At 39.9% G+C, this 15,679-nt stretch overlaps 1 protein-coding gene across 1 annotated transcript in view; it reads left to right on the forward strand.

Moving 5' to 3' along the window:
- KCNG1 (potassium voltage-gated channel modifier subfamily G member 1) overlaps positions 1-740 on the forward strand; it is a gene marked incomplete at both ends in the record, with an annotated part of 1,445 nt that extends 705 nt beyond the window's left edge. The window contains 2 exon segments of the mRNA XM_082007162.1: positions 1-508; positions 511-740. Of these exon segments, the coding sequence (XP_081863288.1) occupies positions 1-508; positions 511-740 (738 nt within the window).
- Between the last annotated feature and the right edge of the window lie 14,939 nt (positions 741-15,679).

Here is a 15,679-nt window from a genome sequence, read left to right on the forward strand (position 1 = left end):
TTCATTGTGGAGTCTGTCTGTGTGGCATGGTTTTCCCTGGAGTTCCTGCTAAGATTCATCCAGGCAAAGAGCAAGTTTGCATTTTTGCGGAGACCGTTAACCCTGATAGACATAATAGCCATTCTGCCGTACTACATCACTTTGCTAGTAGACACCACTTCAGTGGGCTATAAAAAGCCCAGCTCTGGGAGCATCTACCTGGACAAAGTAGGTCTGGTCCTCCGTATTCTCCGTGCCTTGAGGATTCTCTACGTCATGCGGCTGGCCAGGCACTCCCTGGGGCTGCAGACGCTGGGGTTGACCGCTCGCAGATGCACCCGGGAGTTTGGTCTCTTGCTGCTCTTCCTCTGCGTGGCCATCGCACTGTTTGCACCGCTCCTGTATGTCATTGAGAACGAGATGGCGGACTCGCAGGAGTTCACCAGCATCCCTGCGTGCTACTGGTGGGCTGTCATCACCATGACCACGGTAGGCTACGGAGATATGGTTCCCAGAAGCGTTCCCGGCCAGTGGTGGCACTAAGCAGCATACTGAGTGGCATCCTCCTCATGGCATTTCCAGTCACCTCCATCTTCCACACGTTTTCACGCTCCTACATTGAGCTAAAGCAAGAACAGGAAAGAATAATGTACAGGAGAGCACAGTTCTTACTAAAAACAAAGTCTCAGATAAGCAACACGTCACAAGTGAGTGATATTTTATTCCCCAGTATCTCTTCTGAGACTAGGGACAATGAATGAAATTTAAGTTACTACTATTTCTCCTAATGTCAAGTAATGTTTTGTTGTATCAGATTCCAGCTTTTAACTTGATTTGGAAGCATTTTACAAAGGTAACCCTCATATTAAAATGAAGAAAAGGGGCTATTAACCAGGAACTGATGTGGCTTAAGAAGTCTATTATTATGCTGTTCCTTCCCCCCCTGTATAGGACAGGTCTTTCACTGACATCATACAGTGGGATTTTAAGAATTAAAAGTTCTCTGATAAAAAAAAAGGAGCAACATATAATTATGTACTTGGCAGGCTGTTTTGCCATTTGTAATATACATTTTTCCAACTGAATCATGATGTATATAATCATTAAACAGGCTGCCATTTTTCTTGTTCTTCTTGTGTATAAGTAATGTAAATACAACGAAATTAATGGCTAAGTTCTTTCCCGGTAAAACACCTTAGAGTGTAATGGAAATAACCACAGATGTTTGTCCCACTGTGCTCTTAAAAAAACCCCGAACATTAAGTAAGATTTGTCATCACAACAGCAACTGTATATTTCGAAGTCAGCCCTAAACATACCAGAAAAGAAGAATCGAGCTGTTTGTATCATAACCTTGCTAAAGTTGTAAATACTTATAGCTCACCAGCTTCAAAATTTAATTGAAGTTACAGTGTTGATCCTATGTCACTGAAGGCAGTAGCCCCAGGAACAAAGTCTTTGAGTTTTGTAGCATTTAATATTATTATCAAGAGGTGACTAGCTGCAAATCAAATGAAATATGCATGATGAGATGCCAGTCGTTCCCTACCATCTGTTTCCATGTTTTCACTTTACCTCAGATATGAAACAGAATTAAAAGAGGCCTGTTTCCAGGGGACACCCTACCATTACTTGGCAAATCGATGCTGTGGCTACCCATTCACATTCAGCATTTGGTTCTTTAAAAGGAGCAGAAAATATATGGTCGTGGGAAGTTGCCAATGATGAAAAAAAGAAAATATCATTTGAGTCATGGAGTGGGGGGGTACTGACAGCTTTATGCTTTACTGTCCTCAATCATGAGGGACTTCAGCCCCTAATTAACTGTACCTTTGCATCATTACAGACATCATAGTAGTGGAGAAAATTTTAAATAGGATATGAAAAAGCAGTTAAGGTCCCAAAACACAACCGTGTATTCTTCATCCACACATGTGTCTTGGTCTGGGTTCCCCTGCTGAAGTCAGGGTGAGCACATGGGTCAGTGAGAAACTCGGGTTTGGCACAGGTTTCTATGGAGATTAATGACAGACCTCCCATTCATTTTAGAGGGAATGAGACTAGCTTGCGTAACAGCTCAGGAGACAAACTCCAGAACTTAAAAAAATTAATTAAATCCACTTGCTTGATTTCATGTGTGCTCAGAGGTAAAGAAAAGCCAATCTGAAGCGTTTCACCTTTTTTTCCCCCTCCCTCTTTTTTAATAAGTTTACTTGTTAACAGTTAAGAGCTAGGGAATTTTAGAAGTTCCCATTGCATTCACCAATGCTTCTCTATCCCAGTTTTCAAAATTACTATTGCTTCTTGGCATTTCTGGAGCAGCTTGCTAGAAATGCCAGAATGCATGATGGGGGTGTGATTTAAATTAAGGCCAAGGACACAAACATTGTCCTTTCAAAAAAAGGTAGATTAGTTCCTCAGCCTATGCTGTTTGGCCAAGCCCACATTATGCTGGTTTTCTATTCAAATGTCTTTAAAATACAATTTGAAGGTGTTCTGATATTCTTAAAGAATAATTTCCAAACTTTTAAAAATGCACTCTACAAATAATTAGGGCTGTAGCATTCCTCAGCCTGTCGTAAGCAAATATGCCTACGGAGCATTACTGCAGAGCCCTAAAATATCCAGTCTAAACTCTTGGCAATTAATTATGTGCCAGATCTACGAATGTAACCAGCTTTTCAGTCGTGCTCTTCAGCTTTAATTAGAGTTGGACAAAAAACAGGAACATCGTGATAAAAAAGGGACGCATTTTCCATCCAAAATACTCTTAATTTCAAAACTGTTTGATCATCTGTAGCATTGGCTTCAACACAAGTGCTATACATCCTTCTACCTTTGTGTCAGCATTCGTTATAAAAAGAACTGGTAATTAGATTAGTCCTGTGAGCAACAGTTGCTTATCTAAGAATGTGTTTGACAGGCTGAGCCATAAATAAGAAGCTCTCAGTGAATATAAGGCAAAATCAAGATTTACCAAATAAAACCTAAGCTTATTTCCATGTTATGCTAGCTAATAAATGCTGAAGGTCTGTCCATTTCCTCAATGTCTTTACATAATATTAATGCTCATTTATTTCATGTATCACACTATTTTTTATCCCAAAATTATAGCTTGACTCTAAAGTCCTTGTCGAGGAAAAAAAATAAAATATATCAGCCTGAAGTTGGGTGTTGTTTGAGGAAACCTGTGAAAGCATATTGCCTGTTGCAAGTTCTGCCTAAGCCAGGAACAAATAAGGATGTACCCCTATGTAATTTTGTACTTGGCAACACATTACTTGTAAGCATATCAACATGTTTTACTATGAATCACTGTAACACACTTGCTTATGTTTTACAGGAGGTAATACATACTGTAGCCCTTATGCTAAATAAATCCAGCTATAAGTCTTAAGAGCACAACATTAGTATGAAACCCATATGCTGTGTTCCAGCTTTTACTGTGAAGGCTGAGGGTCTAAGATGATTTATGCCTCTTTACAGTATATTATCTGAATTTTTAGTCAAATTCATGAAAATTATGGATTGATTCAAAAGCTGATTGTTTCCAGTGACACAGCTGACACCTACCAAGTCAGCTATCACTCCTTTTTTGCATTATAACAGCATGTGCAGAAAGTTCCAATAAAACCCCTTTGTGCTTTTATGAAGACAAAAGTATTGTTTGAATTGCCACTGATAAAGTGGTGCATGTCTCCAGTAGAGACAGGCTTGCATTGCTATTTATATTACCCGCTGTATACTGCAGTAATATGTACAGTATGAATTCAAACAGCAGTAGCTGTATTGATTTTGATTAATAAAGTGTTAGGCTCTCCTTTCATTTTCATGTGCTTCTTAGGGTACAGAAAGACTGTCACATGTGCTATAGGCATGCTTGACAACCTGGGGTCAATGTGAGAAGTGAGTGGCAGCTAAGGGAGAGAATTTGGGCTATGAGCAGTGCTAGTTGAAGCAGGCTGGCTGTGATAGAAAGCATTTACTAGGAAAGAAAATTATCTCACTATAGAAAAAATCTGGGTATCAATTCAGCAGCTTGTATAGGGAAACCTCTTTCTTGCACGTTGTCCCAAGAATCACAATCACAGTTAATTGGGACATAACTTTTACAATATTTTAACCATTTAACCGAAGAATTGAACAGATTCAGAAAAGAACAGGAAAGATCCGTGGAGACTGAGAAAGAGAAAAATCTCTGATAAAACCAGAATATCCAGGTAAGGTTTCTCCAAAATCTTTCCCTCCTCCATCCTTTTTCCTCAAAAAGAATAACAAAAGCAACAAAAATCACTTGGTAAGTGCATCACTGATAAACGAAGACAGAGCCACAAAGCTTCTCTAACTGTACATCAAAGAACATCATTTGCAAGGTGAGTTGGAATAATTTGTATTACACTAACATTCATTACATGTTAAGGTCTTAGGGAAATTTCTCGTTAGGGAATATATAGGACTTGTCTCCATTTGTCCCTTTATATTTTTTCCACTGTAATTCAGTACTCCAGATTGCCATAGTCAGAGGCTATAGCGATGTCCAGCTAAACAATTAAAAAATCATGCAGGACTGAATCATGGATTTACACATCATCAGATGCACGTCTGGGAAGGAAAACTGGCATGCTCTATACATTCATGACTTGTGTGGGTAGAGTTTAACTGGGTATTCAGGCTGACGCAAAAGCAAAAATTGTTGCTGTAGAAGGTTTGCATTCCTACTGCTATAGTTCTCCTCTGTAACTAAAACCAAAGTTTCATAGGAATTTCTGTGAACAAAACCTTTCCACTCTAAGTCCTTTAGGCTACAGAGTGTAGCCCTAAGAGTAGGGCTACCTACTGAGAGTAAAAATTTAGGCACTTACCAAAGTGCCTGAAAGTGTCAGCCTCGTCAAAAGATCTGAATCACCACTGGGAGATAGGTAGTCTTCCCTTTTTTTTTTTTTTTTTTAAAATAGAGGGAGCCTAGAATGAACTAGATCCCTAATAATTCAGGTGTCACATTAAAAGGCCAGTGTTAGGATAGATGAATTGGAGTCTTCTTGCTCAATTGCACAGAACCACCAGTATCTACCAGCACTAACACCACATCATTTGTCCTTTCCACATCTCATTCGCTGTATGTGGGGACCAAGGAATATGAAGCAGCACAAAGAATCCAGATCCAGAGAGGTCAGCTTGTTCTTGGTCAGGGCCAGTTTGAAACAATGAGGGGCAAATACACCAGTTCTTGACAGCTCATGCCTGCCTGTTAGAATGGTTCTGTTTCATACAATCACTGATTTTTTTCTTGCATAAATAAGAAAAAAGACTAGTAAAGTTAAAACAACAGGAAAGGAACAGATACTTCTCATAACAAAGCTACAAAATTTCACATTCCTTTCTTGGGTTTGCAACAGGCTAAAAACTGGAATGGATAATCCTAAACCTACATAGATTTAACCGACCGCATTTAATAAAAAATTAAACAAAAAAGCAACAAATGTGACTTTGACGACTGTGACATCAATCTCCGCTCACACATCAGTCAGTGACATTAACCCCTAGCCTGACCAGCTGACTCTGGCCCAGATGGCAGAGAGTTTCACCAATTTCACATTGATTACTCACCATTTTCACTTCTATCAGTAGTTGCTGCAATAGTATACGGCCCATTCTTTTCTGTGTTGATAGTTCTGTTGGCTAGCTTATGCAAGATTTGACAGCGAATTTAGTATCTATTTATCTAAAAGATTATATGGGTACCAAAAATACGGTGGTGGAGGGGGGAGAAAGCCCAAGTACAATGCCTTCTGAGATGGTGGAACTGTGCCATCCCATAAGCACAAGGTGCAACCTATAGAAACCAGACAGAACTGAAGGCATGAAACTAGTGTTAATGACAGCGGATGAATGTCACCGCTGTCAACAAACACACACTTCAAAAGTTCTGTTGCTAAATAGAAAATGCTTAACACCAGATTTACCCACTCACTCATTTACCACTTCTCCTGTGGAATTTCAACAATCCCATTTCAGCATTACTAATGATCTCAGCGTTCCTAACATAGTATGATCATATGAAAAGCAGGAAAGTGAAGACCAGTTTAGATCCAAAACCTGTACTTCACTGAATCAATTCAGGTCTGTGCATGTTCCGTCTTGTCTTGTAACATTAGACTGTAAGTCCTTAGGACAGGATTCCTTGTTTGGTAGCTGTCAGTCACGATGTAAAATCATACACCACAAATAAAGGTAAATTTCTACACCACAAAAAAAGAATTTTGCCTGTGCTGCCAAACCGAAAATGTTCAGAGTTTGGCCTATTAATTATTAACAATAAAACTAGACCTTTCTCCTGTTTTGCTCGTTGTTTTTCTTTGTCATTTTCCAGCATATTGTATCTTCTGAAATACTCCCTAGAAATCACTGAAGATATTAAGAGTGCTATTAGCCCTGCCAAAAGCATGGTGAATAAACTGCAGGATCACAATATCAGGGGATGTTTCTGCCCTGCCCAAAAGGCCTTTTACTTTCTCTTTGCCTGCGGGAACTAATCCAGAAGTAAATGTCACTTGAACAGAAATAAAGTTCTGCCATAACTGGAAACACAGCAGGCCAATTAGGGTAATTAGAGCATATTTGCTACACCTCATAAATATTAATTCGCTATCCCTGTAGCCCTTGTAACATGAGTTGAACAGCCTTGCACAACACTGAAGTCAGCTAGGGCACATAAACGTAACGCTGTCAAGCTAAGGTTTCAGCTTCTCCTTTATCGGGTACCCTTTTTAATCACTGCAGTTTTGTAGCCATTCTTAATTATGGTCATAATTTCATTCTTACATTCATTGTGGGTCCAGAAAAACAGGGCTGTAAACTACAGTAATTAGCCTGCTCAAATGACTGACCTGGAATGCAAAGTACTTCCCAGCCATCATCTGGCGATTCAAATTTTTTTTTAAAAGCAAGGCCATTTGTTTCCAAAACTAGACAGCTAATTTTACAGCTCTTAGTCACGCAAGTAAAGTGGTCAGCAAGTATAATAATGTTTATCTTTCTGTTAAAGATAACAATATAATTTAAATGGTGCCTACCACAGGAACAAAGTTGTGTGGACTAGCATAAGTTTCTATAGTTAATTATATATAGAAATAAGGTTTTGACACAGAATTGCTGAATGCTAAATTGAAGTAATGCTGCTCATTTTCATTAGTGATGCATCTCATGTCACAATGAAGCTAAGTGGTATGATCCATAACTTTTATAGTAGTAGTAGTAGTTCCCGGGTCAACCAAGGAAAAGTCGACTCAGTTTCACTCATAAATAGAAGCACGTTTTGAGAACTCAAAGACATACTGTCCTTGGCCAAATCAGATCCAACACTGTGCAACTGCAGGTGTGTTTAATTTTGGAGAGGAATGTTTCTCGGGACAACCTGAGTGAGGAAAGCTAAGACTGCAAAGCATCACGTGGCACAGTAAATGGGTGACATTATCTTTTTAATTATGTGAAAGCAGAGAGCACAAATTCAATATAGGCATCAAAGGATAAAAACAAGTATGATTTGTTGCTGGTGCTTCTTTCCTGTTCCCATCAATAGCATGAGGTAAGGCTGGCATCCTCATCCCACCACACAGGCTTCTGTATGCCTTGAAATTGCATTAATAAAACATTCTCTCAGTGGGACTTGTTTAAACCTGCATGTGCATGTGCATTTTTCCCCCACTGACTCTTTGCTCTTCCACTAACAGTAGTAACTCTGGCCCACAGCTACTTCAAGAACTTGCACAAAACCATGATGCATATTTAAGTTTTTGCAAACTACTGATATGCAAAGCCAAAGGGAAAGTTTTCCCTGTAAATCGAAATTTGTCATTATTTGCTGTATTTGAATATGATCGCATTTCTAACTATGAAGGTTTTAGTACTCAAAATGCATGACAAGCCACAGACGATGCGTTGGCCAGTGCTGCTAGAGAAGTCAAGAATTACTGAGAAACACTATAAATCCAAGCTGTGTGTCAGTGTTTGGGTGAGATAACGGGTTTTCACCGATGCAGAGCAGAGAATGTGCCCGATTCAAGGATCTTACATTGCCATCTACGGGCCGCTCCCGGCAGCTCTCGTCTGCATCCCCGAACCCTGTCCTAAAGCACCAGTCGTCTTGAAAAGGATGTATAAAATATTTTGACAAATTGTTTTTAAAATAAAGAGGCAAACATTCAGTCCCTTGCTCGGCTTCTGCATACGTGGCCTTTCACTGGCCAGAGCAGGCTGCTAGCTCTGCAAGGAAACTAGGATGAAGATATCGTCACCTTGATTTGCGTGCAGCACATATTGACACTACAGAAACAGCAATAAACAGTATTTATGCAGCATTTATTTGGCTGTAATATTGGTAAGTGACAGCTTTCAAAAGGCTAATGCAACGTTATCTGACTAAAATTAACAAGTTTCAAGGTCACACAAGGAAAATGTAAACACCTCCATGGCTTATACAAGAGCAGTCTGTTAAGTAACCAATTACAATTTTATTTATTCGAGAAACTACAAGCACTGCTTCAAAAGAAAAAGAAAAAACTCGAAATCATTCAAATAGCTGTATCTGTGCAATTGCTCAATGTTCAAGGAGTTGAGATGTGCCAAAGGCCTCATTCCCACTCTACCAGTGCTCCTGCTGCTGCAGGACCAGGAAAGTTGTCCTGCTTCAAAGTAAGTAATAGAAGATTCCCTGGCCCAGTTCACTCTGCAGTCACACAAATACATGCACCAGTGCACAGCAAAGGCCACTGGGGTGCCAGGGAAAGCCTATGTCAGCACTGCTAAGAAGTTACCTGTGAAACTTCACTCAGTGGGGCATCTACCATCACCCAGTTGACTGGTCTCCACCAGGGCTCAGCAGAGTTTTCCCAGCTATCCCAGACACCTCTAGTAAGCTGGGCTCAATCACCCTGCAAAGGACAGATCCATTTCTCTCCCTGACTACAGGGAGAACTTGGATCTAACCTTAACCTTCAGATGTTTAAAGTTAGAAGAAGGTAACCCCATACAGAGCATCTTTTCTAACACAAACTATGAAATTGCTGCTTTTTCATTGTCAGAGGATCAATGCATATTTCTTAAATCTGCGACATATTTGTGAAGAAAGTGAAGCCAACACTATATTATGCTCAAAAGAGAAAAGAACTGTCACTAAGCACTGATCTGCAGACAAGCACAGAATTTAACACAATGGACAGGTCAAGCTCAATAGAAAGAGCAATCTAGTCTTTCTGTGTTGGGAAAGCAGCTCTAAATAACAGCAGGGACTGTTCAGAGGAACAAGGCTGCATGGCAAGGAAAAGTTAAGTCTTGCAGATCCCAAATCCCAAATGTCATCACTAGGGTGTAAATTTGTATCTCGAGGTGCTCTCCATTATGATATAGGGTCATCTAAATCCAAATTTCCAGCGTCTTGCTCTCCCAGAGCCAGCCACAAACCCACACCCAGGCGTTCCTCACAGAGGCACTGACACTCCTTGGGAGAGATCGATCCACTGCTTTGCTGGGGTTACTTTTCTCCTTGAAAAGGCTCCCTGGGGCATAAATGAACACCAACATCTGCAGAAGGAAGGGCCAGAAATGAGCAGTTTCCAACAGGAGGGACAGTGGCAGCACTAATTAGAGTGACTCATGGATGAGGGACAGAACAGAAGCAGGGGAGCTGTAAGCTTCACCCTGAGAGGAGAGAGAGAAATGCTGCTGCTCATGGGAGAGCAGTCAGCTGGAGATGTTCTACAGTTAACGTAAAACAAACCTTGCCTTTACGAAAAGGAGGACTTTCACATTCATTCTTGTAAGCAAACAAGATGGCACCAAGGTGCTAATTCCCAATTTGCCAGCCAAAGACTAACGACCTTATGAGGTTCAGGCTCTATTAAACAGCCAAGCAGGGAATATTTGCTTCCCTGTTGTCTGATGTTTAGGGAAAAAAAAAAAAAAACAATCTAATTCCACAAGTGCACTAGAAATCTTAAGGAAAGGACAGTGCTGTAGCTTCTTACATCTCAGATAAAACGGTACCACATTAAACTTCTGTGACAGTTCATTTAGCAGTGGGGATGCACACATGTTTAGCATACTGTCCATTCGCTGGGAATAGACCAACCTACTCTTCTGCATATAATTTCTGCATGTGATTTTGGCTCTGAACTTGTATCGGTAGAATTACTTAAGAAGCTTTGTCACCGTTTCTACTGTTGCACCCTCAGAGAGAGAGAAAAAACAGGTAGAGAAGGTAAACAGGTAGACATGAAGAATGGGTAGGGTGCAACCATAATAAATAAGAACAATTTTCCTGTACTGTAATTACTTAGAGTACAGCTATCTCATCTTCCCAGCTGGACCCCTGCAGACATTACAACAATGGTGAATCATATGGCAAGCTGAGAGAGTAAGATGCCCAGTGGAGTGGGAGTCTGACGACGTTGCGAGCCATGCCTGAAGAAGAGCCTTTGCAATATCAGCACAGGTGTGGGAGAAAGGCTGTCAGCTCTTCCTGTCATTGATTCACTGGTAAACAAAAGAAAATTGAAAACAGTAGTAGTGGCACACAGTCATTGCTAGAACATCATCTCCACAAAGCAAGCACCAGTTCCTCCAGTAAATATCAATACAAGTTATCCAGTTTGGTATCAGAAGGAGGAACAGATTTGTACCTTCATCTATTCCCAGAACTCCAATGAGTTCCAGCTCCTTGGAACAACTGATTATTAGTATCACCTGAAACTAACAATTGGAAGACTAAAAGGAAGCTGGTTTAGAGTGTCTGTAATCTTGTCCCAGGACAAGTCACAAAACTTTTGGTTTGATTGAGGTAACTGCGTCCAAGAAATTACAAGAAACTTCATCTCAGAAACGGTGCTTTGAATGGACTGTAATATGGCACTGAAGATGCCTGAATTGATGAGGACGTTAACACTAATCAGGGCAGCAGATGAGGAGCCCCAGCAGAACTTTGGGAAGAAAGCACAGGAAAGGAATTAAATTATTGTTCGGAAAATGTCAATATTCAGATACTCCTTGGATCAGTGGAGCAAGAAAGAGTGACTGAAAGATGAGCACTAGAGTTCTGACTGTTGAAGAATGTGTTGGTGCTCTCATCTAAAAGGCAGGAAAAATAGAACGACATAACAACACATTCAATGTTAATAAATTGAAGGTGAAAAGGCACTTATAGAGTGCTTTAATGATTTCCAACCATTGTTACACCTGTTACCTCCCACTACTACAGTAACAAAATAGAAACTGAGAGTTTCAAAAGGTGTTTGAAATGGACAATATGCATGTCCTGGAAGTGATTTCTAGAAATTCTACCTAACACTTATGGTTCTATCACACAGCATCTGGAATACACCTGTGCTCTGAGTGTGCACATACAGACACGTACATATAAATACATATCTAAAAAAAAGACAAGTTTAAACACTTTGATTTTTTTTTAAGGGTTTCAAACCCTTACATTGTGAAGTTAGAAATCTGTTTCACAAAATAAGAACTTATTTCCACTATTCATGAGCAGGTGTGAATGCCCATTTGTATAAGAGACTTCATTTCCCAGTCAAATATATAAGGAGCCATTTTAAATTTGGAAAGAACCTTTCTTTGCAAGCAGAGATTTGGTCTCCTAGCAACAGCATGAACACCTTGTGAACAAAACTACAGCTTATTTGCACAGAAGGGCCTCATGCCACAGCCATGGAGAAGCCACAAGAACACCCAGCTGCTGGCTTCTTCCTTTGGTGACCGATGGTGAAGGGTCAGCTCGACAAAGCCTACAGTCGACGCAAACATCAGGGCCCCAGCACAGGACGGACTATGGCAAATCCATGCACACTGTGTTACAGCCTGGATTCTTCTACCTAAGTGGTCCTTTCCGGATCTTGGTTCTGGCTACAGCTGTAGCCTGATTCTACCTTTCCATAGGTACTAAAATTTCAAGTAGCCCTGATGCAGAATAGGAATACCTTCTTTTCTGGATGGAAAAGTTGTACTGCAATAGAACTAGACTGAATTTATACCCATTTGCTTTTCTGGTAAGATTCATATGACAGATATCCTTTTGGATGGAAGATATTTTTTGTTCTTAGCTACAATTTTTGTCGAAAACATGAAATACTAGAATTGCAAGTACTTCACAATAAAAAAAAAAAGAGGTCAGAGCAGCACCACCACATAGATATATTTCAGCCAGCTTTGACAATCAGCTGAATCAATCATATGAAATATATTGTGAAGACAAGATTAAATTAACCCATTCAATGATAAAAGACTAGAGAATAGGCAAAGAAGCCATTTTCCTTTCCTGCTGTTGAGAACAGACCATACCAGTTGCTTTTTGGCTGCTATATGGAGAAAATGAAGAGCGTGCAGCTGTACGGCTCAAGCTTCTGACTGCATAAAGTTTATAATGTATTTGTGCTGTAAGTGACCAAGCATTTCTCATTGCTTCCAGCAGAGCAGATGCAATATCCCACTGCTTTGTGCAAGTCACTTAATCCATGAATTTTAGTTCTGAGAGCTGTTCTAGAACAACATGCTTTTTAAATTCCTTCTTTGGGATCTGGTCACTAGAGTAAAGATTTAAACACAACACACACACAGAGCAGAGACTGGGGGAAAAGTGACTTGCCCAGGAGGAGTACAGCCAAAACTTAGCAGAAACTCTGGATTTCTTCTCAGTCTTTTGCCTTATTCATGAGATCATTACTCTTTTGGACAACTCTGAGTTATTCGAGGAGAAAGCTCTGGGAAATCTTTATGTCTCCTTCCTAACCATGGGCTCTAATCATGTAGTGCGTCTTTTCCTGCACTGTATTTCTTTTCCCCACAAAGATTTTGAAGCTGCAGTGTAAGGTAAGCAGTGGGGCTGGCATATCTAACCAATGGTAACATAAACCACAGAAGGTTAATACCACAAACCAGTGTGTGTGCATGTTTTCCTGTGGTTTACATTAGTGTTTGCTAACTGTGCTCCAAATTTTTCTACCCTAACACATCAATGTTTTACACTTCTCCCAGTCTTAATATAGGAGGAAAACTATGACCACATCATGCTCACCAGAAATTCAAAGGACCGGTACTACTGCCGAGGAACTCTAGTTAGCCTCCAGCCATAGTTATTGCTGCCTTTGATTGTCCTTTTCTTCTTCTCCCAGCTACTCTCTTTAGTGATCTAACTGCTTTTTATGCAACTCTGCCGTTTCAAAACTACTCAATTTTTTCTGACGGAAGTCCTGTAATCAAACAAAGCAGCACAGATTATATTTATCAAGCTTCTTGTACCGTTACAGGATAACTCAGCTCCACCATTCTCATTCAGCATGGGCTCAAGCTTGGAAGTAACCTGCTCAGTGCATATAGCGACTAATCTTTTTGGCAGGGAGGGGTTCCATGTGGGAAGAACTCGGACCAGCATAAGATGATCTTGCTCTTCATGCACCACTTCACAGCATCGGTGAGACCTCCCTTCACATAAAAATTAACTTATCTGAGCAACCACTGCAAACCTGGATGTGTTAGATTATGCTTTGGTCGCAGCAATAAGCCTACACAGCTCCACGGCTGCGAGGGCTAGTCATCACCACAACCTTGAGAGTGAAGCTGCACCTTGCTTTGCATTCACTGAAATGGATCCATGTTTCTGATGCCTGTAAAACAGGTAACATTCAGCATATTCATTGAGAAATCACTTTCCAATAGGCAGCAATTTTTCATATTACTTAAACAGGTAACTGCAAACTATCTGCTAAAACTTAGCCTGTTTGCAGGCATGCATCTTAACCATCCATTATGTTACTACTGTTTACTCTCTTGTTCTTCACCAGATTTCAGTAAACTGCAAGCAAACTGCACACTGGACCAGTAATCCAAAGTGTCTTTTCATTATCAGCACTTTGAAGAAACCAATTAATTGCCTACAGCAAAAATAAACAAGTGAAGTTGAGGAGTTTCCTTTTAAAGCTTTGCGTTTTAGTGTATTTGTTTTACTAACCAGCGATGCAATTTAAGATCTTTGTATTTACAAGACAGCCCCAAGCTGTAAGGCATTACATTTTGCAAGATAATTGTTCTTTCTGAAATATACAAAAATGGTTTGTAAATTAAAAGGGGATATTGCATAATTCCTCTTTGGTTTCCTCTCATTCAGATACTTCTCAGATAAATGTGACCTGCCGTAGGTCAATACATTTGCCTTCTCCCACAAGAAACAGCTGCCATCTTTTATTAGTATTAGGTGATTACATGGGAATAAAAGGCAAAAGCTTTTGGTGTCACACAGGAAGGAATGTGGGGGTTGAATGTTCTCTTATTCCAGAAGAAAAAAGCCAATCTGTGTTACATTCTGATCCACAGCTCTTCCAAGTATATCATAACTTTCTCTCTGACATCAGCATGCCCCAGCAGAGGAGCTTCAGATTAAAATCTTGTAAAAAGAATAAAACAGCAACCAATGACTTCAGCAGTCTTACAACGCAGATTCTGTAAGGATATTATTAGGACTAGAGTTTCGACACAATGAAAGTGGTCAGCATGAATTTGACCACTGAATCAGAGTAAATGTAGTAGCAATTAACTATTACAAAGATGTAAATTATGGATGGCTACTGGTTATGTTCCTAGATTTTAAAAGAACTTTCCAAAAGTTCTATTAAAAGCAGTATGTGACATCAAAAATATTAGTATCCTTAATTTGTAAGTCACTGTTTTTTTTCTTTTAACATCTGGCACCTAAGTGTTAAAAGACCTCTTTATATGTCGACATGAACAAAAATCTTTTCTCCTCAAGAGTTCAACATTTGTCTTCCTGTTACTACCAAGTCAGAGGCACAATTATATCCAGGCAAAAGGAGAAGCCCTTTATCTTCTGGAGAAATCAGTTGCTCTGGGGCGAAGGCAATCTCAACAGCAGGGGTTTGGTTTTTTTCTTCTTTTTTTCCCCAAGAGTGTTAAACTATCTTGCTGCATTTTGTTTAGATGCACTGGAACATGTGCACTTTCTTCCCCGGTCACTATACAAAGATCATCTTCTGAGGTCTTAGAGGCCACTACAATTTTATAGACCACCAGCTGAGAAACACTGCCCTGGCCTGCACACACACACTGGCTGAACCCAGCTTGCAATTTTATCAAAACATGAGAGTACCCGCTGCTCCCCTCGCTCAGGGTTTTTAATTCTGCTTCAAACACTTAAGTAGTAAGCCAGAGACACACATAAATCAAGTGACAGCAATAAAATTCAGGTTAACACTGTAATGACTCAACATTTTCTAAAATATACAGCTATAAGCAAGTCTTTAATCTCCCGTGATAGAATGACTCAGTTTCAGGAACAACTCACCTAATTAACCAGGACATGATTTAAGCCATTTCATATGTAATATTGCAATAGTCTGCTGCAGGAAATAACAAATACACCATCTTTTCATTTCGATATTCTGACCAGCACCTGGATTTCAATGAAAATCACAAGCATTCAAGCTGATGCAAGTGCCACGACTTCACAAAACCTCTCCTTTTGATTTGTATCCATGATCCAAGAGGTCTGCCAGACTCCCCATTGCTAGCATAAGGCAGATGTTTAATTGCAGCATTAAAGTAATACAAGCTTAATCCCACACATGAAGCTAAAGATTCTAAAGAGAAAAGATTTCAAATCTATTTTAAGAAATCCTAAGTTAAA

Source organism: Phaethon aethereus, assembly GCF_964289735.1.
Source record: "Phaethon aethereus genome assembly, chromosome: 16".
Classification (NCBI taxonomy): Eukaryota; Metazoa; Chordata; class Aves; order Phaethontiformes; family Phaethontidae; genus Phaethon; species Phaethon aethereus.